Source organism: Scatophagus argus, chromosome 17 (assembly GCF_020382885.2).
Source record: "Scatophagus argus isolate fScaArg1 chromosome 17, fScaArg1.pri, whole genome shotgun sequence".
Classification (NCBI taxonomy): Eukaryota; Metazoa; Chordata; class Actinopteri; family Scatophagidae; genus Scatophagus; species Scatophagus argus.
This window is the reverse complement of record NC_058509.1, coordinates 5,702,291-5,724,194: the sequence shown is the minus strand read 5'-3', so window position 1 is coordinate 5,724,194 and position 21,904 is coordinate 5,702,291. Positions and strand designations below refer to the sequence as shown.

Genomic DNA, 21,904 nt, shown 5'->3' with positions numbered 1-21,904 from the left:
CGTCTAGGACGCTGGATGCCTCCAGTAATTATCACATTTATTCCATGGTGCTTCAGTTTTGAGTGAGCACACACACACACACACCTGCGTGGTTATCACAGGAATCTAACCCTAACCCTATCACAAACAAATCAGTGCAATAGAGCTGAAATGCTGTTAGAGAGGCGCTCGAAGTTTCCCCCAGCAGCCACTGCGGTGGGCATAAGCTTCAGTTCAGGTGCCATTCAGTCTGTAACTTCACCACGTTTTGTTACATCCGTGAAACGTCCGTCTTCTCCGGGTACGAAGGAGATATTCACGCAACAAACGCGTGAATAAACTTCATCCAAGCAGGCAGAGGACTTCTGCGGGCTCCACCTCAGCTCCACTTCCATATCTCAGTATCTCACTTGACACAAACCAAATTTTGCCGAATCATAAAAGACGAGATGTTGCGCGAAGCGGCAGCAACACGCCTGTGCGCTCGGAGATTCAGACGGACAAACTACGATTTCAACGCTTCTCGTGATCATCCTCATCGTTTTACAGCAGCGTTCAGCACCGAATCAAACACACACATGCAAATCAGCAAATGTTCCGATGGTTTTTGGTTCTTCTTTGTTTTGTTCAGTCAAACAATTAAAAAGACAAAAAGCAGCGACTGGCAACCCAAGTCGCCTTTCGCCCCCACAGCCATCAGCCCGTTTTTAAGTTTGCTTTCCGAAAAACTTACCGTTTCCCCGGAGAGGAAGGCGGTCAGCCCGAGGGTCAGAATTATCCAAACGTTCCTCATTATTCCTCTTTATTAATTAAAAAGGTGTTGTTACGGGCGTAATATCAAATCTGTCCCCTTCCGCTGCTGCTTCTTCTTCTTCTTCTTCTTCTTCTTTCTCCCTCTCGCGTTTCTTGCACCCTTCGCTCCAACTCCTGCCGCTTCTCTCTCTCAGGAGTGGGATCCCACCGGATACGTGTTGCGTTTTGGTTTTCCTCCCCCCTCCTCTCTGTCTCTCTCTCCCTCTCTCCCTCTCTCCGTCTCCCTCCAGGCACTTCTTCTTTTCTTTTTTTTTTCTTCTTTTTTCTCTCTAAATCTAACAATACGTGTACAAAATACACACGGTTTAATTGCAAAGTCCTCCGCGCGCCTTGGGTCAATGAAATCCCGCACGAGACACCTAAGCTCTGTGTCTCGCTCTCTCTCTCTCTCTCTCTCAGCGCTCACTTGAAATAACGAGGACAAAGTGAGAGGCACGCGCACGCCTGACGCTCTGCTGAGCGCGTGCGCTCCCTTCTATTGGCCATGTCACCGCGAGACGATGTGAGAACTTGCGACAAAGTAGCCAACAATAAAAAAAAAAGGGAAGCCAATAATATCACAGCAATCAAGACAAACCAATTATGATGTCTATTGACGCACAGTGAGGCCTTATAGGAATTACTACTGATTTCTTCTGCGGGGGAGGTCGGATGACAAACTGCATGGAGGGGGGAAAAAGCCTCACAGCTAATTGAGCCATTTATCTCCACGTCTAGATAACGATCATTAATTGCACCCTAATAAGGATTCCACAATTTCATTCAGCCACTGCAGCAAATTACAATCAAGCCCCGTGTTTGTTATGCAGCAATGACAATTACTGAACACGTGTGATTAGTGGTTCGCTGCTAGTGTATTTCAGCAGGTAATGAAATCAGATCCCCCACACCTTAGATAGGAATAAAACACACCACATCCTGTTAGAAATACACTACACGACAGAGATGGATTGAAACACTATGGAAGCACCACAGTCCCACTGAGGTAAACCATTTATGGGCAAAGTCTCCCCCTGCTGGTAGAAAATAATAACTTTCCCTGTAATCAACAGAATTTTAAATATAAAAATTTCAGCTTTATATTCAGGTCTGTGCTTCCAGGATTGGTTTTTATAAATGCTGAAAATTAACTTCCTGTCTGAACCCTGATTTGCAAGTTTTGCTGGTATGTGGATTTTGTTACTGTTTGACAGAGCCAAGTCTTTATGCTAAGCTAAGCTAACCAGCTGCTGACTCCAGCAACATTATTACCGCTTAGACTTTGATACTCAAACGTCCCACCTAATTGTCCAACAGAAGGTATGTGTGGTATGTGTAAGGTATGTGTGCGTCCCACAACACTGAATTGTTGAGGCAGCAGTCACAATGACAGCAAGCCTGTTTCTGCCAGTGCAGTACAGCTGATGATACAGTCAGGCCAGGGAAAAGGACGTGTTAACTGATAATCTGTCAAGTATCTGACTGCTTGCCAGGCCGCACTGCCCTGAAGGAGGAGGACGAGGACGAGGACAACAGGGGAGGATGGAGAAAGTGAAAGTAGCCATCATGGGACGCAGGCGAGACAGCAGGGGGAGATGGGAGAAAGCAACAGCTCTCATTTGGTCTGAGCAAGTCCCTTTTGTCCTCATCAAAGTCTTCATCCTCTGTATGGTCTGACTAGAAACAGACAACAAGCGACACCCGTCACGTTTGGACAAAACAGACGAGTCCTTGACTTAATCGTTTTGGGTGTGGAACAGTGTAAGTTTAAACCAAGAGCACTTCCAATTTATGAAGCCAATTTAAAATATATCTTGTGCCCCATCCCCCATCCTAATGCACAAGCTTCCCAGGCCTCCTCTCTCCTCCTCCTCCTCAGAGGGCTTAACTCTTCTCCTGGTGTCCCAGATTATGCAGCCAATAAGGGCAAAGGCAAAGCTCCTTCTGCTACCAATCCTGGTTAGAGTGTGAGTGTGTGTGTGAGTGTGTCACCAGTTCATGTTATTGTCAGCTTGTTAGCTAGCACAAGGACACATAGTGATTCAGTGGACTAAAAGGAACCCTTCAGTGATCTAAAACACACATGAACACTGACCATGATGATAAACTCTGCGTGGAGACTGCGTAATTTGATTTCCAAAATTCATGTTATCCAATGTGAATTATGCATGTGACGTGCTGGGCCTTCATTTTCATATGTGAACTGAATATATTTCAGACTCTTATAGAAAGGCGCAGAGCTTCAGAGTCGTTATGGGTTTTCATCAGGTTTTATTCAACAGCACCACCAGCTGGTACATACGACACTGGTTTCAATTCGGAAGCAAATTCCAACAAATGTGGTGTGTGTGATGACAGTCCCGGGAGGTGCTGTTTGAAAAGGAGCCACACATGAGCGGAACAGAATGAAAACTCAGCAGCTACTTTCTGCCCTTTGGTGTTTTTGTTGTGTTAACCCTGCGGGCGGCGCTGTGGAGTGGATTTGCACATGCGATGTCTGCATGATTATGAAAATGCACACACAACACATGCGCAGTGAAGTCATTGAGCGTCTGAAGTCACTGCCTCACTGGGAGCCGCCGAGTTCCTCGTGTTTACGCGGGTTGTGCTGCCATATCTGGCAAGACCTGTCGACTCGGGTCCCATGAAGGACGAGCTGCTACCTCGAGCATCGATGCCAGGACCGTCCCTGCTGTTGTTGTTAACATCCCTCCCCGGCTCACGGTCTTTATGCTCATTTCGGTTGTTTTTCTGTTCTCCATAGGGTATCAGGGTACTGCGGCTAAACTGGTTCGATGGCTTGCCCAGAATCCCAAAGCTGATTTAATAAAAACATAAATGAAGAGAGAGACAATGAAGCAACGGGGATTAAATTTTCTTTGTGTTTTCCGCAACCCAAGCAGTTCTTTTTAGGCTACATTTTCACACAGCTTTACCTATTTTTTGGTAGCAGGGTATATGATTGTGTGTGTGACAAATAAACCTATCTTGTATCTTGTATCTCTTGTATGCTGGCACAAAAACCTGCCATGAAATAAGCACAGTATCTGCACATGTGCAGTAAAGTATTAGTCTGTGAATGAGTCTACTCTTTCAGATGATTAAAGGTCTGCTTATTCTTGTCACATATCAAGAGTCCCTGTACTGCAACAAGGGTCACTGTAGTACCTGACCCACTGAGAACAACCACTTCACCCCGCAGCTCTGTGGAGCTTAAAGCTTGGTTTTTGCTATGGTATTGGTTCTTGAGCCACACATGGATGATAGGTGACATATAACCGTTTGGTAACAAGTTAGCTAAAAGCAATTGAGAAGCTTAAATCTGAAGCACAAAATCCATCGGTGGTGCTTTTCAGTAGGTCTGTTTTGGAATATTTCGTCCCCCTGCTAGTGGTCACAAGTCACTTTATGTCCATAAATCATTGAACACACAGCAATCACAGATGTTCTAGGGATGGCAGTAGTGAAAAAGGCACATTGTATTGTTGAGCAAAAACAAATCCCATCCTCCCGAGTGTTGTATGTGATAGATTCTCGGATGTTTAACACCACCTGACACTGGCCAGCTGCTGGTTGAGCTCCTCAGTCAGGGCCTTGGTGTCGCAGTACTCGGCCCACAGCAGGCTGTGCTTCCTGGCCCGGCTGCCGAGGAACAGATGGGGTGACTGTTCTTTGGGCGAGGGCAGCAGGGACACCATAAGTGGGGATCGCTGATTAACTGTACTGCTGAGCGCCGGACGCCTCCGAGACGTTCTGGGGAAAAAGTCAGAGAACACGGACAAAAAATAATGTAATGAATTTATTGTATATAAACACCTACGGGAAACATGCAAATATATTTTTTAAAAAAAGAGAGACAGAGAGGGCAGCGAATGTATGCAAATTTCTCTCCAATACATTTTGCTTAGTAGAAAAATGAAAGAACATCTGAACTTTCACTGCACCTCTTTTAAACCATTAATTAAACCAAATGTTAACATAATAAAGGTCTGTCTGTACAGTAGTTCATTCACACAGAGACAACAGCTGTATAAGCACTTTGAAACAGAGACATTCCTCACAAGTTCCATTTCATAAGCACCTATATTACTCATTGTGGAACTTAAACAAATATCCAGAGCTAATTAATCAGGAAAGCTGCTGTGATAGCCAAATTCTCAAGATCCAGGTGCTATTCCAGAACCAACACAAAAAATATAGTCTAAGGTTTCTGTTTCTTTTATTTAATCACAATTTTCTCAGTGTCTGCAGGACAGCTGGAAGCTGTGATCAAGCCTGTCCAAAGCATGTCATGCACATCCACCCTCAGGAGGAGAGCAAACTTCAAGCCCAGCTTTTGATTGTTTGGTCTCAACCTGACAGCAGGAAAGAGCACTGGGCCTCTGACAACCTACACAACTGCCAATCTCACGTCAGACACCGCAACGCAGCGTAAAACGGGCTGCCAGACAGCCGCTGCTGTCGGACAACGCTATGAATCTGTCTACATCAATCATGCTCCAGTTAGAGGTCTGACGCGACATCCATCAAACAGACAACTTTACTACCAGAGCTATTAAGTTATTTACTCTCCAGTATGCTGGATCGGAGTGATACTGGCTAAACATACCGACGGTCAGACAGGAGATGACACTAAATCTTAAAAAGGCTGTAATCAGCATTTTGCTATTAACAATGGACTTCTTTAATATAAGTGTTGTCTCTCCACCAGGCTTTATGGCTTCATTTAGCTACGTTTAGTTTTCAGGCCTGCAGCTTTACTGTTCTCTGGTTCAGTGTCACCGCTCCCATCAGCGGGAGGCAGCTGTTTTCAGCACCTGTCCAGCACCAAACATCAAAGTCAGGAACTAGCTGATGAACACAGTGTAGCTTTGAGCAGCTAAAAAGCTGCTAGCAAAGCACGTGCTGTTTGAAATAGTATTGCAGGCTGTCAAAATCGCCCGGGGACAGCGTTTCTGTTGGATAAATGCTTGGTCAGAATTCATCAACTCAAGGCACCAAGGCCAGAAATGGATTCTTGAATTTGCTTTAAATGATACTACATCAGCAGCAAGACATCAATCAAAAGTCCTTCAACTCTAAACACAAAGTGAAAGTGATGGTATTACATGCCACCTCAACCCAACCGTCACATCTCTTCGACATACCTGTCACGTCTCCTCTCCTTGGGGTCAGCTTTTCCCGTCTTCACTGAACCGTTAACATTAGCGAAGGTCATTCCTGAGTCCCCAGCAGTCCTGTTCCTCACTGCCGTGTTGAAGGTGTCAGAGTACAAAAGACGCCCCACTTCCTCTTGGATGTCCCTCAGGTCCTTCCTGCCAAACGTCACCCAGGCCACGTAACAGAAGAAGCTGTACAAGCACTAGGAAAGAGAGGGTGGCAGAAAAAAAAGAGGAGGAGAGTGAAGAGTGTCACTTAGTGTCCTTCAAGCTCAAATCAATCATTTCCTTAATTAATCTGAGAGTTCCTTCCATCCTTTTCACTCACAAGTTCTCTGACTGAACGTTCAACATCCCTCCTCTCTGACTAAAAACCGTACGGCCACTTATTCTTCAGTGTTTTAAAAGGTCACAACAGCTATTTCTGTTGAAAAAAGGTCACATCCGGAGCAGACGATAATCTGCTACTGGTGGCGTGATGTTCCTCTCTCCATCCACCCACCTGGCTAAACGCTGAAGAGAGAGCCTGTCGAAGCAAAGCACCTGTGTTGAGTCAACGGCTCCTGCCACTAACTAATTCATTAAGGCCACCAGGCATAACCAGCGTTCAATGTCGTTCTGTTCTGCTCGCCGCCGTCTGCATTCACAGATGGCGAACTGGCCTTCATTCTGACAGCTGAAGGCTCACTTTTTCTCTGTGCAGATGAGGGAGTGTGGTGTTGAATGTTTCAGCATGCATGTTTTGTACAGAAAGACATTTCAGGTGAGATACGAATCAAATTTATGAACATTTTAACTGGTGATAGTACATTTGTAGCACATTGGAGGATTCCTCTTGCACCTACCGCATGTAACAGCCAGTCCGTACTGTCTGATGACATCTGGCTTCTGGAAAAAAAAAACACATAAGAGCTTGATGTGTTTTGGCAAAGTGATTGGTAGACTTATACTTGTGGACAACATCATAAGTTTAACGCTGGATCCAGCATTTTGTTTTCAGTGTCTGAATTGGGTGACTATATTTCTGCCAGAGCATATTTCAAAATGTCCATTGAGTTTTTGGTAGCTTTAGTTCTCCTACAAATGTCATCTTGGCTAAATCCTCCGCTATGCAGTGATGCTCAGGAGGAGCAGGACCATTTTACAAAGGTGTGACGACCGATGCGTCCTGGTAACCAGACAACTGAGTGAAAATATGGCAGAAGGAATCTCACTTTCTGTAGCACCTGGTCTGAATCTGAACAAATACTCACTTGTGATTTGATGTGGGTTGGTGCTGTTCTTTCTCCAAGTCCATGATGAGGCTGAAGTAGCTGACTGCCAGCTTCTTTTGGGCTATCTCCTTTTTGGTCAAAGCCTCCATCCTCATCCGGCGCTCTGTGACGTTGCCTACACTGGGAGTTTGTTTGAGAGGAAGTGAGCGCGTGGAGATACAGGACAGAGAAGAGAGGAAAGGGGATTGTAAGAAGGAGAATATAAAGACAAAGAGGACACAGACACTGATGGATAAAGAAAGGGAAGAAACACTTATGGTAACTGTGATTAAAAACAAGACTGCACTCTTCCACTCTTACGCCATTACACCCTTCGGTTTATTCTCCAGGGATTTGCGCTCAAAGAAACAAGACAGGTAAAGAAGAAGGGCCTTCAGGACTTCATCAAGCTCTTCACTCCTGGATACAGACAAGCAATTAGTATCAGTGTATGGCTTATCTTGTCGTACAATGTACATTGAAGCCAAACTGTATGTTTGTACGAATTCATGTCTTTGTATTCCTCACTTCAATACAGCCAAGAAGCAGAACGGAATGGGAAGCAAGTGATTCTCCTGCAGCAACCCGACAGCCACCTCTACAACACGGAGAGCTTTGTTACAACACGGTTAAACGTCATCATTCTCCGGCTAAAAGCTATCACCAACCCTGAAGAGTAAAGTTTAGTTTAGTTTTGATCTTAAAATCTTATAACTAATAACTAGGGAGTGTGTATATATTATAATGGGATAAGTCAGTTTTACCAATTCAAGATCTCAAGCAGGCTAATCACAATGTATGTTCCCACATGGCAAACTCTCTCTCTTAGAGGAGATGGAGAGAAGCAGCAGACTTAAGTCATGCACTGTTATTGCTAAGAGTTCAACAACATGTCGACACTTGCGTTTCACATCATCAGTGGTGACGCGGTCCCCTCGCCTCTCCGTCACTGAGGACCTGTAAGCATTCAGACGAGCCGGGCTCAGGCTCTTTGTGGTGCTTTGGCGCCCTCTATCGTTCAACCCGCGCACATCAGCCAACCTGAGGAAGCAGCAGTGACGAACATGTGCATGCGTGAGTGTAAAGAGCATGACATCAAGTGCGATTTCAAACCGAGATGGGCTGGAGGGGGTCTACACGTGTTCTGCCTTTTAGTAAACATAATTAGTTAAAGATATGTTAGAAGACTTTTGAAAGCTGCTTGTAGACAGGCCTACCACGCCGCTCGTTGCTGAAGTTCGTTGAAATTGACATTGGTTTGCCTCCTTTTCCTCAACACACTCTCCTCTGCTGGAGAAGAGCTAGAAAATAAGGTAAGACGTTTTCCCTATGTTTTAATTTAAAATGTCATGACTCCTAGCAGGGGTAGCATGCTAATAATACTGTATGTCCCAGCTACCCTCACCTGACAAACTCCATAGTTTGAGCTTCATCATTCCACATCCAGCGGCCCGGAAGCGGTGCACGCACCTTAAAGTTACAACAGTTATTAATGACGTTAGTGAAAGTAAAACAAAAAACACCTGCTTAAACACAGGGTCACGGTAGATATTTCTTTTCTTCAAAACATGAAATTCTTAATGTGGTAACGTACGTCTCTCGGGTCCTCGGGAAATTTCATCATTTCTATAAGCAAAAGGTAACATTAGTTAGCTCGTGCTGCGTCTTCACAGTCCTTTGCTAGTGTTGGCCATCGTATCCAGGCAACAGCCAATGGGGAAGAAGTTGGCCCCTATGACGCGATGTTACGTGGAGCTTTCGAATCCCATCTGCGTACAACAAATATTCTATTAAAACCTTGCTTTATTAGCTTGATGAAGTTAATATAAAAATGATTTGGACGGGACATTTTTGTAAAAGGTTTAGTGGCACCTTGTTTATGGACTTCACTTGAATATTGAAGAGTTAAAACTTTACTCAAAGACGTGTATCTGCTGAGTTTCGAAACGTTTACTCTTTACACCACAGTACATCATGTACAATATTTGATGAAGGTGATGTACTAGTATATTTCTTGCAATTTTGGGGTTGTATCCACACAGCTGAATGCTTATAAAGTGAGCTATGTTGAAAAAGAAGCATCAGCTAAACAAATGTAATATCCACACAAACATATTCTCAAAACTGAAAAACAAACTGCAACTTTTAATACTGCCGGTAATACACAACTGCTTTCCAACTGGTTCAATAAATCCACAGAAGTCTTGTTACAAAAAGCATTTTATTATGTCAGGAATTCAAAACTTTACTGGGTTCCTTTGGAAAGTTCCTGAGTTTTAAAAGGTTTTTAGAAATTCTTATTTCAACACATCTCCATTTTCTACTAAAATGTCAAAAAGATGTTTAAGCGTTAAAAAGAAAAAAAGAGGCATATGCAAAAACTTCCTAGATTCTGTGTTGGCAATTAAATACCCAAGATCTGCTTTTCTAAGCTCTCTAAACTTACAAGTTAATGTTTAAAAGTGATGAGGTATACATTTTCAGTCAGGTAGTCCAGCCCCCAGCCTCGATGTCTGTCTGTCAGAGCATCCACTGACTGCAGCAGTTCTATATCACAGCTGTTTCCTTTAAAAAAAAAAAAAGAAAAAGAAATTAATCTCAGCTTTCAAGGTCCCTGGCAAACAGGTATTAATGTTGTTCATGCTTTAGATTATCTGCAGAAACACACTCAGCTCTGAACAACACTCACCAAACAGGCTTTGTACTTGTTCATCCGGCACAAAGAAGGGGGGACCTGACAGACAAACACAGTCACAAATAACTTTTATTATCACCAAACTCATACAAACACCCTGCAAACATCGTCTATTTTAAGACAAAGTGTGCATATGACTCCCAGCATCTGATGTGTAAAACATCAGATGCTGGGAATGGACAGTATGTTACCTGGATACAATTCAGGATTGTACAACAAAGTGTCCAAAAGGTATCTGCAGTCTTTGGCCATAAGAGACGTTATGAGAGCAGCATACCTGTAGTATTGTGAGAGAGAATGTGGTAAGTCAACATGGAGAATATGACTGCTTTTATTCCAAGTAGAATTGAGTCTTAAAGAATCTCAGATGTCAATGGAGGGTTAAAGGTCATCCTACTTTTCTCTGTCTCTTGGGTTGATGGCCACTAGAGAGCCCCTGTCCCAGATTGCCCCAAACTGACCATCAATGGAACTGTGAAATGGAAAAACAGAGTTTGTGTTACACATTTATCACCGTGTGGGTAATTTAAGAGTCATTAAAACACATCAACAGATTACTTACCCGGAGAAATTAAACAGGTCACACTGATACAGGGAGACATTTCTCTCTGTGCTCTGTGGAACAAACACAAACTGCATTAACATTTTGTTATGAGAAGCAAACACGCTCATGTATAGTTCACCTGCCTTGTAAAGCTTTGCTCCTGGTATGGCAGGAACAGGTTCCTCACTGTAGGTCATGTTGTTCTCCTCAAAGAACTGTTTTATAGCCTTTTCAGATATCTCCACTCCGACCACTGAATGGCCCATGTCTGCTAGCCTGGGATTTTAAGGAATTCAAAAGCACGCTGTGATCACCTCTGAGAAAATGTTTATCGGATCTTATTGGATATAGTGTGATTTTTCATACCACTTCATATCAACAGCTTTCCCACAGAGAGGGAAGAAGAAGCGAACGCTTGACCGTCCAGCAAGGACCTTATCGATGTTGTTCTCCAGCATCCTGTCGGAGGAAAATAAATGAACAAAACACTACAGACAGGAAAACGAGAGGCATTCCTATTTTATCTTTAATAGTTAGGACATCACTAACTTCACTCTTATTCACTCTATGAAAGGCAATTAAAACATGCTGTCTGAGGTGAGGATATTCAGACTGCGGTAGCCTAGTTGATATTATCTGTGTGCCTTGTGAACTCCTGTTTTGCATTGCATCACTGGATGGGTAATATGCAGTTAGACGTGTATTTCTACCCATCCCAATGAGGAGTAGATTTTATTTCTATGCAAGATTCTATTTTCAGCACAGTTTGTAGCTCGTTCCATTGAAAAGATGCGTAATACCTGAACCCAGATCTGCCAACGTTTGTTTGAGCACGAGGGATATCCAAAGTTAAGTAATTACTGGATCATATAGCTACTGGTTTTTTTCTTCACTGTAAGGATGACCATACAGAGTACAGCATTTGTGACAAGGCGTACTGCACTGTAACACACGGGGTAAACAGCTGAAGTGTTGACAGGGCAGTGTGATGTACAGGAGATCACAATGTTCGGCGACATACGTCAAGGTTGCTTGCACAATAGACATGTGGCTGGAAGAAGACAGACAACCTTTAATTCTGTTCAAGATTTAAAATTTTTGTGCCAATTGACTTTTTGAGGAACAGACAAATTCCTAAATATCTGTGCGACTCGACAGGAGCAATATGGGTGCCATTTGAGGTTTTAATGGCAGAGTAGTCAAGGTCAGTGGTGGAGGTTGAGAATGGCATGTGTTCATCATTTAAAACTACTTTGTGATGGAGGAGTGACAATTGAAACGCATCAAAAGGCAGACTGAAGATCTGTCAGGGCTGGAGAGAAGCCAGCAGGATATAAAACTGTGTCATCAGCACTTAAGTATTGATCAGGAAGAATTATGTTGTTTTTGTATAGCATAAACAGGCCCAAGGATAGACCCCTGTGGCAAACCATCCAACCGTTTATCAGTCAGGGGGAGACCCCGAGACCCTGGACTGGTCGCCAGTCAGTCAATCACAGGGCTGACACACAAAGACAGACAGGGGGGCAATAGAGTAGAGTAACCAGATAACCAGTTTTGGGGGTTGTGGAAGGAAGCCGGAATACAGAAAACCCTCGCAGGCACAGGGAACACGCAAATCCCAGACCGGGATTTGAACCTGGAACTCCCTTGCGGTGAAGCGACAATGCTAACCGCTGCACCACCTTGCCACCCTCCCTGTTGCAAACCATTTCTGATAAAAGCAGGGCCTTTACTTGTGTACTTGTGGCTGATGGAAGCCGATCCTGTCCTCCTGCCAGCGTTCCTCCCATTCGCCAAGCGCCATGATGCGATTCGCCTGCGGTGCCAACATGCTGGTTATGTTTGCCTGAGCCCAACTGCTGGGGGACAACAAAAAGCAGAGACAGGGAGTGAATGGCTTTCGTGTACATGGGCTGAGTGCTTGTGATGAACACAGTGAGGTCTTCAGACAGCAATTAACCAGCTGGTAGGATCAAAACCGCCAGTCTTTGTTGACCTGAGAGATGTTGACCCTACTGATCGATTATTACAGGAGAATCAGCTGCAGCCAGAACCGGAGGTCAAAGACCACGTCCATGTAGACAAAGTGATCAATACTTTCTAACGTGAACACACTGCAAAAGTGGAAAGTTACATCGTTTAATGTTTTGTTTTTCTTTTTTTAACCACAGGAATAGCCTGTCCAGGTTGTACTTGTCACGTGATTAACCATACACTGACGTCAGGGGACGGCTTGACACGAGAAGTCTCTTCTGTTGTAAATAAATCAGATCTTACTGCTATGTTCTGAAGAGCAATATCAGTTGGGTATGTCAGGTTATGACCAGAAGCGATTCAATCTGTAAAACTTTGAAAGTCCGTGCTTACCCAGCAACAGCTTGGCATAAAACCAACCACAGCACTTTGAGCAGACAATCTGAATCCCGCATGATTGTTACTGAGAGCGTACCTTTACCTGGGTGAAGATACTCAATATGTGTTCAGCGTCAAAGCAGCAGCAGCGTTCATGACCACACAGACACTGGAATCGATCAATACACAGCAACGTCGGTGGCGTTTTATTATCCTGAGCTCAGTCCGTCAGGTGATCCGTGTCTTTCACTGCTTGCGGCTGGTTTCACGACTTTAGCGAAAATGGCAGGACATTTAAAGGTAGGACTGCTGCCGACCACATGTACCTGACGACACAGTGAGAACGGAGTCTACGTGACATTTAAGAAAGCCTGAAGTGCCTGACAGGTACTACTCAGGGAAAGTAATGTCCCAAAATTATTCAGTTCTACTTCTGGTTTGGGAGGAGCCTGACGGTGCATTCAAAAACGTGGGAACTATGGGAGATTCCAGCACTTGACAACATTGGCCCGACATTTAAACGCCTCACTTGAGTTTCCCGATTAAAAAAGAAAAAGCATTCCACTGTGCGAAGATGGCTAAATATTTCACTTGCTATGTTGATCTCGGTGGGCGCTGTAGGATGCTTGTGTGTTCCCAAGCAAAATAATTGGACTAATTCAATTTCAGACGGCATGGAACAGGGCATAATCTCTTCCACACAGAGCTGCTGTTGTCACCTCTCAAAGCCACCTGTCAGCTTGCTTGCCTAAGTTAAAATTACTTTGGTAGTTGAAACTAGCTGCTAGGTACTGAGAATGATCTTTTTCATCCGTCCAGTATGAGCACATTCAAATGAAACTGTACTTTAAAACTAAATGCTGGAGGACGGTAACCTTGTTAGAGCTTCAGAGCTGATTCTTGATCTTGGGAACAGCTGTTTTATCTAAACAAAGACCTTAGTTCAAAGTCCTCTGATTTTGTTTTTGTAAACTCCTCCTGGACAGGCTGGGTTTAGGTATCGTGGCAAATGGTATCATTGTTATAGTCAACGCCATGGATCTATTTATGGGAAATCTGAATAAACCAGTAAAGCTGAGCTTTAATGTGTACATATTATATATTATAATGGGATAAGTCAGTTATACCAGTGCAAGCTCGCAAGCAGGCTAATGGAGCAAGTAATCACAATGTATGTTCCCACATGGCAAACTCTCTCTCTTAGAGGAGACGGAGAGAAGCAGCAGACTTAAGTCATGCACTGTTATTGCTAAGAGTTCAACAACATGTCGACACTTGCGTTTAACATCATCAGTGGCGATTCCAAACTCAAAACTGAAGAACAAACTTGAGTAGATTGAATTTTTAATGTATATTTTAATACCCTGAAATACAATATTTAGATTACAACGATTGTTCTTTTTGAACATACTGTTTTCTGCGTATCTTTGCAGTAAATTATGTTTTCTCAATTAACTTGTAAGAAACAGTTAATTTAATGTATAAAATGTGTGTTTGCAACTGTTAATATTGCTAATAATAAGGTCTACACAACCACTATCCAACTGGTTCAATAAATCAACAGATATCTTGTTACAAAAAGCGCTTTATAATGTCAGGAATTCAAAACTTTATATGAGAGTCTACAGAGAAATTCATGATTTTCCTAGAGTCTGTGTTGACAATAAAATGCGTAAGATCTGTGTTTGAAGTTCTCTGAACTTACTAGTTAATTTTTAAATGCTCTTTAGTGTGATGAGATATACATTTTCAGTCAGGTAGTCGAGCCCCCATCCTTGCTCTTCATCTGTCAGGATGTCCAACGAGTGCAGCAGTTCTATGTCACAGCTGTTCCCTGAGGAAAAACTAGGTAGAATTAATCTCAGCCTTCATAGTCATAGTGCAGCCCATATTTTACTTAATGTATTAAATTTTACATATAGACATTTATAATTAACTACAGAAACACACTCAGCTCTGAACAACACTCACCAAACAGGCTTTGTACTTGTTTATCTGGCACAAAGAAGGGGGGACCTGACAGACAAACACAGTCACAAATAACTTTTATTATCACCAAACTCATACAAACACCCTGCATCATCGTCTATTTTAAGACAAAGTGTGCATATGACTGATGTTTTACACTCAGAATGGACAACATGTTACCTGGATACAATTCAGGATTGTACAGCAAAGCTTCCACAAGGTACCTGCAGTCTTTGGCCATAAGAGACGTTATGAGAGCAGCATACCTGTAGTATTGTGAGAGAGAATGTGGTAAGTCAACATGGAGAATATGACTGCTTTTATTCCAAGTTGAATTGAGTCTTAAAGAATCTCAGATGTCAATGGAGGGTTAAAGGTCATCCTACTTTTCTCTGTCTCTTGGGTTGATGGCCACTAGAGAGCCCCTGTCCCAGATTGCCCCAAACTGACCATCAATGGAACTGTGAAATGGAAAAACAGAGTCTGTGTTACACATTTATCACCGTGTGGGTAATTTAAGAGTCATTAAAACACATCAACAGATTATTTACCCGGAGAAATTAAACAGGTCACACTGATACAGGGAGACATTTCTCTCTGTGCTCTGTGGAACAAACAGAAACTGCATTAACATTTTGTTATGAGAAGCAAACACGCTCATGTATAGTTCACCTGCCTTGTAAAGCTTTGCTCCTGGTATGGCAGGAACAGGTTCCTCACTGTAGGTCATGTTGTTCTCCTCAAAGAACTGTTTTATAGCCTTTTCAGATATCTCCACTCCGACCACTGAATGGCCCATGTCTGCTAGCCTGGGATTTTAAGGAATTCAAAAGCACGCTGTGATCACCTCTGAGAAAATGTTTATTGGATCTTATTGGATATAGTGTGATTTTTCATACCACTTCATATCAACAGCTTTCCCACAGAGAGGGAAGAAGAAGCGAACGCTTGACCGTCCAGCAAGGACCTTATCGATGTTGTTCTCCAGAATCCTGTCGGGGGAAAATAAATGAACAAAACACTACAGACAGGAAAACGAGAGGCATTCCTATTTTATCTTTAATAGTTAGGATCTCACTAACTTCACTCTTATTCACTGTATGAAAAGCACTTAAAACGCTGGATGGGTAATATGCAGTTAGACGTGTATTTCTACCCATCCCAATGAGGACAAAAGCAGGGCCTTTACTTGTGTACTTGTGGCTGATGGAAGCCGATTCTGCCCTCCTGCCAGTCTTCCTCCCATTCACCAAGCGCCATGATGCGATTCGCCTGCGGTGCCAGCATGTTGGTTATGTTTGCCTGAGCCCAACTGCTGGGGGACAACAAAAAGCAGAGACAGGGAGTGAATGGCTTTCGTGTACATGGGCTGAGTGCTCGTGATGAACACAGTGAGGTCTGCAGACAGCAATTAACCCGCTTGTAGGATCAAAACCGCCAGTCTTTGCTGATCCAAGAGATGTTGACTTTACTGATAGATTATTACAGGAGAATCAGCTGCAGACACAACTGAGGTCAAAGACCACGTCCCAAGGCGAGGCAGCGCTTACCCAGCAGCTAGCATGGCATAAAACCAACCATAGTACTTTAAGGAGAGAATCAGAGTCCCGCATGTTTGTTACCAAGAGCCTACCTTTTCCCGGGTGAAGACACTTAATACAGTGTAGTTTCGTTTGGCTGGCGGCGATTTATTATCCTGAGCTTACCTGCCAGGTGATCCTTGTCTTTCACTGCTTGCGGTTGGTATGGCGACTGTAGCGCAAATGGTAAGATATTGAGAGGCAGGACTGCTGTACGACCACGTGTACCTGGCAACACTATAGGAACGGAGCCCACGCGACATTTAAGAAAGCCTGAACTGCCTAAGAGGCAAAACTCAGGGAAACAAATGTCCCAACTGACCCGGGTTTCCTTAGTCCATTACGAGGAAATCCGGACACAGTGTCAGACAGGTGTAGTGCTGTGATTTGAAGTTAAAACAATATAAAGAGATTGGTCCAACTGGTTAGTTAATTTGGCAGAAAATTAATTGTCAGCTATTTTTTATATTTATTGAAGTATTGTTTCAGCAAAAACCACTGACATTAATTGTTACTGTCAGGTTTAACCAAGATTTATTTATTTAATTAGGCTTTATTTATTTATTTTTTTTACCAATTAAAGCATTTTGATTCCTTTTCTCTTGCTGTAACAGCACGCTGAAACCGCATTGAGACGGAGACAGCTGTCACTAATCCGCAGAAAGCCGCCGCACTGTTGCTCGGTGATTAGTCCCGCTCGCCCAGCCTGCCGCCCTGCGCACACGGTTCGCTTCAGAGCTCAACCACGAGAAAGATCCCGAGACAAGATATTCTGAGCAAGGCTGTGAAAGCAGACGGAAGGAAGGAAAGGATAATGCGTGTGTGCGGACACAGGGCGGCGCTAGAGGCTAACATATTTAGCTTTTTGGGCCTCCGCATGCGCGGAGCGCGTTTGTGTTTGTTGAGAAAATAAAGAAGCTGATACTTCATTGCAATTAAAGCTCGAGAAACGATGAGTTGCAACATAACCTAATTACTGAATTATTACCACAATTCAACTGCAGAACACTACAAAATCCTCCCATGATCGTGTCCCTCATGCAAATCTATCATCACAGACGCAAATATTATGATTTTACACGAGAATTCTGCAGGCGGTGTCTAAAGAATTGGATCTGAACAAATAAATAAAAATCGCCACTCAGGTGACATGATTGCCATCTCCAGCCTCAGTAAACAGTAGCCAGGCTGCTTAAAGGGGCCTCGACAAATGCGACGCCCCCAGTGTCTGTGCGTAAGTCGGTGTTTCCAGCGCTCCAGTTGCGCGGGGTCGCATCCAGATGTGTGTGTTTTTCTTTACGGTGCAGCGAGTACGTCGTGGAGCCTCTGAACCAATCACTACCGCCCGGGGGGGCGGGTCGTGTGTGGACTGTTGTGGATATGGAAAATGGACAATTTAACACGCACGCTCATCATTAATATCCCGACGGGGAAACCAGCGCTTGCTCGCTGAATTCATTCGCAAATGCCCGGCCGTGGCGTGAAAAGGAAAATTACCAGAGAGGGGAAGAACGTGGTGCCGCCACCCGGTAAGAGCGAGCTCTCCGTGGCGGAGAAGTCGGAGCGCAGCGGGGATCGCACTGGGTGATTTCTGCTGTCCGCGTTCAGAGGCTGTGCTCATTGTTGATGCTGAGTAATAACGGATACACCGATGAGGTTATAGGTTACACTTACTGTGGCCTATCCACTGTTTATTTCTTGTCGGGCTGCGGATCTCGTTGTAAGGTATCAATCACCATTGCAAGCTCATGCTCATAAAAATCTAAGCAAACTGCCCCCCTCACGCACGGTGACGGCACAGGTTGCGACCGTGCAATTAGGAGAGGATGTTTATGTGAAGTGCGCTTTTCCACCTTAAGGCAGCCTTCACTGCTATCAGGTCTCGATGTGATGTCTGCGTGGCGATCAACAGCGCACCTTTGAACTCACGCAGCTCAAATGTTGAGACAGAAATCACAAGTGCTGGAAGGAGCCCTCACGACCGGACGGGAAATGAAGCGAAACGAGAGGAGTCTTTGTTGTAACTGTAGCGATTGTGTAGAGGTTAAATAACGCCAGAAGGTCACTAAACTCAGCGCAAGTGCAACAGGGGTGGCTACTTTAATTCTCCACTGGATTATTATGAGACTGCCAGCCTTTAGTCTGTCTGACAGAGACAGCCTGCTTCAGTGAACCCGTGAGGCTGCTGGAGCAGCAGGGGGTGATGGTGTGAGGTCCGCGGTGCTCTGAATGGGAGAGGTGCATGCCGGATAATAAAGGAGAACCGGCGAGTGAGAGATCTGGCAAATTTGGAGGACAGACACGAGGGGGCGGCGGGACACTCCGCCTCAGATTATTTCCATGGACGCGCCCGGACGGTGCGTATGTTTGCGCCGTGCCAACCTTGTAACTTAATTATATCATAGGGTTCGTAAACCGAGAGCGGGCTTGTCCTGCAAGGAGGAGAAGTTGGTGTTTAGAGCCTGTACAGCTGGTGTCAGCGGCGGACTGAACTGTAGCAGGACGTTCAACAGTTCAGGGCTCAACTGATTGCGCTTCAGGGGGATCGGAGAGTCTGAACCCCGATGCCCAGAAGTGGATGAACCTGCCGCCGCCGCCGCCGCCTGCTGCGGATCTCAGTATCCTCCTGTGACAGGTAGGCTGGATAGGTGGCATGTTGAGACAGCGAGACTGCTGCACGTTAGCCTTCAAACAGCTTTGTCACAGCGTGACTGGTGCATTTGTGGACCCAAGTGATGAACTGTCACCCTAATGCTGTTGCTGACTAAAAAACGGCTCCTCGTTGTGCTTTCTGAGCCTTCCACCCAACCCCGTGAGCTTTTATTAAAAACAAAAATCTTGTGTACACTTTGAGATCTTTTGGCAGATGATCTGCTTCTCCCACTGGACAGATGGGCTGTGGGTTGTACATTTCTCTGCCACCATCCAAGAATATTAAATAATGTTGCCACTAGCTCAGCTGTCAAGACAGTTTCTGAGTGCAAAACAGTGGGAGGTAACAGCAGAATCTTAAAGCATAGTGAATGTAAGGTCTGGATATACTTTGCATACATATTTAGCGTGGAAGACAGTGAACAGAAGACAGAGCCAGTGAAAATATAAAGCTTTTGGGGAGCACTAGACTAAACATATCTCAGAATATGACACGACTTCCGTTTTAAGTCAGGCAGTCAGTCAGGCAACAGCATTTCATTCAACTCTGAAAATGTGAAGTATTCCTTCAGAGCTGCAGGGAGTCTCCATACAGTTGAAAGCTGTATTGAAATGCCCATCTAACACCTTAGTTTCACATTAAAATAGAAATGCACCACAGGGCTGTATCTTACTGATGCTGTCCAAGTAAAGAAACGCCTTGTTCTGGCTTCTGTTTGTCTTGGATGCCTCTCTCGCATTCAAGATATAATAGATTACCTGCTTTCGCATCCTACTAAGTGCCCCATGTATTAATGAATCCCAAAGAAACAAACAGGGCTTCCCAGGTTCATTGCAGCAATTAATTACAACTCTGTAGTTGTTTTTTGATGAAAAAACACGGCGATTTCAGTGATCCCAAATAAAGTGCTGTCATTATTACGAATGTGCTGAAAAGGCTCTCCGGGGGGAGGGTGGATCCTGATGGGGAACTGTGCATGGATTTCATCTGATTCATGAAATGTCTTTGTTGTAATGGCAGACCCCCTGCCTGAATGTGTGGTTCTGTAATACCCTCCCTGGTGATTAAGAGATGCTCACATCTTGTTGAAGCGCTGGCCAATACAGACAATAATCATATTGGGTGGTGGGTATTTACATAATCAAGGCATTCATTAGAGGGGTTGAGAATATGAGTGTTAACTTAAACCTGATGGGTCACTGTGACTAATGATCATGTATTCTCATGCTCTTTTTGCTGCGCTGTGTAAAAATATGTCGTAATAATCAAGTTGTAGAGTGAAGGAATAAAAACAGTAGAGCAGTAGTATGTAGAATATACAATTAGTGTTATACTCAGGGGGGAGGGGAGGGGGCTGAAATCATTTTATTTCCTCTTTTAGTATTCCACAGAAATTACTGCTTTAATCTGTGTCAGGGACTCTCTGCTAATTGAACCCCATCTGGAATGTGCCCCGTCTTCCTTTACCCCAGGGTCAGATCGTATATCATCCCGTCGTCGTCAAGGTCAGATTGTTTATTGGCCGATCTGATCTGAGCGCAGCGACGAGGGATGCCTCCGGGTCGAAGCTGCACAGATAAGATGAGTTGCGGGCGAGGGGATGCACGGCGAGCCGGACCGGTTAATAAGACAGATGGATTTCACTACATGCCGGTTACTGCTGTGCGTGTTGTCAGGTGCACAGCCGGGCGACCTGAACACAGAGCAGTGCGCTTGCTTTATCGGTGTCCTCAGTAGGCTTTCCCACTCTGTATGCTCAGAGCTGTGTTACCAGCGTTGGGTCTGTGTTTGACAGCCATTTTTTTTTGTGTGCCCCTGTTTTGTGGGAGTGTAAACAGCTTTGCCAAATTCAGAGCGCGAGCTTGAACCTTCTAATAACCGTTCCTACCCATCTTGTTCATTCTGTTAATTAGCCCTTGTGGCGTTGGAGTGCAGCATATTGTTGAGACATAATTAATCAACCCAGCTTGTAATTATGCTGGGTTTTGGAATGTGAGCGCAGTCGGGAAGCTGGTTGCGTTTGCAGGCCATTCAGCTTGAGGTAAACATCTTATTAAACCATATCAGAGTCCCTCAGTCTACGTGGAGCAAATGCGATTTTGTTAGGGTGAAGAGAAATGTGCTGTTACCCATTTTGTGAAAATGGCCTTGTAAAAGAACCGGTGCTTGATTAAGTTTATGGTCGTTATGGTTTGGAGGTGGTCGAACTAATGGAAAAATACTCCGGTAGCTGCGTGTAGACAGCGAGAGAGATAGTTTTTTCCATTTGTTCCATTTGTTGGAGCCATTTGTTCAACATAGACCAAAATGCACATATGAGTGTGTGTTTGTGTGTGCATGCGTATGTGTGTCTTTGCTTATGCGTGCATATGGTGTGTGGGTGTGTAAAAAGCACCTCGATTTCAAAGGGCAACTAGGAGGTGAGGACAGAAAATAGAACATGGATCACATCCCGGTTGTAAGCCTTTAATACAGGTCTGCCAGACCCTGCTTTTTATTTTTTTATTTTTTTAACCGCAGTGGGTTTTTCTTCGGCTCGCCTCAGACTCACTGATACGACTGCAGACAAAACCTCACACTCAGTAACTCCTGCTGCCTTTGTATACACTCAGAGAGAGATAGAAGTGCAACTACACTATTATACAGCCATTCGCATTCACACCAGTGAACACACACACAGTTAATGAAAACACAAATTCCTGGCTAGTTTAGCTCCCCTGGTCACTAAAACAAAGAAGCATACACCAACACTGTGGTCCCTAAACTGCCCCCAAGGCATCACAAGATAGATTTGAGGTGTCATGAGATGGCAAAGAAGGTAGGAAAGTGGAAAATATGATGGTCTACTATTGGACTAAAGTTTGGAATTGGCTGCCAAATAGCTTGATTCGGTTAAGTCAGATGGTTGAGAGGACAACAAGTTTTG

At 44.2% G+C, this 21,904-nt stretch overlaps 5 protein-coding genes across 16 annotated transcripts in view; 1 reads left to right on the top strand and 4 right to left on the bottom strand.

Annotated features, from left to right (window-relative positions):
• sdc2 (syndecan 2) overlaps positions 1–1,200 on the bottom strand; it is a 40,707-nt gene extending 39,507 nt beyond the window's left edge. Inside the window, exon 1 of the mRNA XM_046417333.1 lies at positions 713–1,200. Within this exon, the coding sequence (XP_046273289.1) occupies positions 713–772 (60 nt within the window). The 5' untranslated portion in view covers positions 773–1,200. The remainder of the gene's footprint in view (positions 1–712) is intronic.
• A 1,825-nt stretch (positions 1,201–3,025) lies between these two features.
• On the bottom strand, positions 3,026–8,938 carry LOC124074411 (protein phosphatase 1 regulatory subunit 36). The gene is made up of 11 exons (XM_046417320.1): positions 8,778–8,938; positions 8,589–8,653; positions 8,401–8,484; positions 8,088–8,224; positions 7,712–7,781; positions 7,505–7,603; positions 7,184–7,324; positions 6,776–6,818; positions 5,919–6,133; positions 4,324–4,524; positions 3,026–3,589 (listed from the first exon to the last, which is right to left on the bottom strand). Exons 1-11 carry the CDS (start codon positions 8,805–8,807, stop codon positions 3,313–3,315), a joined length of 1,362 nt encoding a protein of 453 aa, XP_046273276.1. The 5' UTR covers positions 8,808–8,938; the 3' UTR covers positions 3,026–3,312.
• Positions 8,259–21,904, top strand: part of ext1c (exostoses (multiple) 1c) — a 78,382-nt gene continuing 64,736 nt past the window's right edge. Inside the window, exon 1 of one of the 3 annotated variants that reach the window (XM_046417314.1) lies at positions 8,259–8,496. The gene's annotated coding sequence lies outside the window, so the exon portion shown is untranslated. Of the gene's footprint in view, positions 8,497–17,220; positions 18,961–21,904 lie in introns of those variants that run through there. The other 2 variants (XM_046417313.1, XM_046417312.1) reach the window with 2 other exon arrangements.
• Positions 9,388–13,213, bottom strand: LOC124074413 (probable thiopurine S-methyltransferase). 5 transcript variants are annotated; one of them, XM_046417330.1, is made up of 9 exons: positions 12,793–13,208; positions 12,159–12,284; positions 10,789–10,881; positions 10,566–10,698; positions 10,441–10,493; positions 10,276–10,350; positions 10,070–10,155; positions 9,873–9,917; positions 9,388–9,748 (listed from the first exon to the last, which is right to left on the bottom strand). In XM_046417330.1, exons 1-9 carry the CDS (start codon positions 12,852–12,854, stop codon positions 9,633–9,635), a joined length of 789 nt encoding a protein of 262 aa, XP_046273286.1. In that variant the 5' UTR covers positions 12,855–13,208; the 3' UTR covers positions 9,388–9,632. The 5 variants fall into 5 exon arrangements, with proteins under 5 accessions (XP_046273286.1, XP_046273287.1, XP_046273285.1 ...); XM_046417331.1 differs by having other exon boundaries at positions 12,159–12,281; XM_046417329.1 differs by having other exon boundaries at positions 10,441–10,698; positions 12,159–12,281; positions 12,793–13,213.
• Positions 14,467–16,823, bottom strand: LOC124074412 (probable thiopurine S-methyltransferase). 6 transcript variants are annotated; one of them, XM_046417323.1, is made up of 9 exons: positions 16,452–16,669; positions 15,935–16,060; positions 15,645–15,737; positions 15,422–15,554; positions 15,297–15,349; positions 15,132–15,206; positions 14,926–15,011; positions 14,749–14,793; positions 14,467–14,611 (listed from the first exon to the last, which is right to left on the bottom strand). In XM_046417323.1, the coding sequence occupies exons 1-9, from the start codon at positions 16,586–16,588 to the stop codon at positions 14,493–14,495; spliced, it is 867 nt and encodes a 288-aa protein (XP_046273279.1). In that variant the 5' UTR covers positions 16,589–16,669; the 3' UTR covers positions 14,467–14,492. The 6 variants fall into 6 exon arrangements, with proteins under 6 accessions (XP_046273279.1, XP_046273282.1, XP_046273278.1 ...); XM_046417326.1 differs by lacking the exon at positions 16,452–16,669 and adding an exon at positions 16,282–16,373 and having other exon boundaries at positions 15,935–16,057; XM_046417322.1 differs by having other exon boundaries at positions 15,297–15,554; positions 15,935–16,057; positions 16,452–16,823.

Excerpts from the sequence above, each read along its gene's own strand:
- LOC124074411 (XM_046417320.1), bottom strand. The coding sequence starts at position 8,807 with ATGATGAAATTTCCCGAGGACCCGAGAGAC. Across the intron at positions 7,782-8,087 it reads CACCACTGATGATGTGAAAC|AGGTGGCTGTCGGGTTGCTG; the intron begins GCAAGTGTCGAC and ends TCCGTGTTGTAG. Across the intron at positions 4,525-5,918 it reads AAGGAGAGGAGACGTGACAG|AACGTCTCGGAGGCGTCCGG; the intron begins GTATGTCGAAGA and ends CTTTTTCCCCAG.
- LOC124074413 (XM_046417327.1), bottom strand. The coding sequence starts at position 12,854 with ATGCGGGATTCAGATTGTCTGCTCAAAGTGCTGTGGTTGGTTTTATGC. Across the intron at positions 10,156-10,275 it reads AACCCAAGAGACAGAGAAAA|GTATGCTGCTCTCATAACGT; the intron begins GTAGGATGACCT and ends ACAATACTACAG. Across the intron at positions 9,918-10,069 it reads CAATCCTGAATTGTATCCAG|GTCCCCCCTTCTTTGTGCCG; the intron begins GTAACATACTGT and ends TTTGTCTGTCAG.
- LOC124074412 (XM_046417321.1), bottom strand. The coding sequence starts at position 16,588 with ATGTCGCGTGGGCTCCGTTCCTATAGTGTTGCCAGGTACACGTGGTCG. Across the intron at positions 16,061-16,451 it reads AGACAAGGATCACCTGGCAG|CAGTTGGGCTCAGGCAAACA; the intron begins GTAAGCTCAGGA and ends GTTGTCCCCCAG. Across the intron at positions 14,794-14,925 it reads CAATCCTGAATTGTATCCAG|GTCCCCCCTTCTTTGTGCCA; the intron begins GTAACATGTTGT and ends TTTGTCTGTCAG.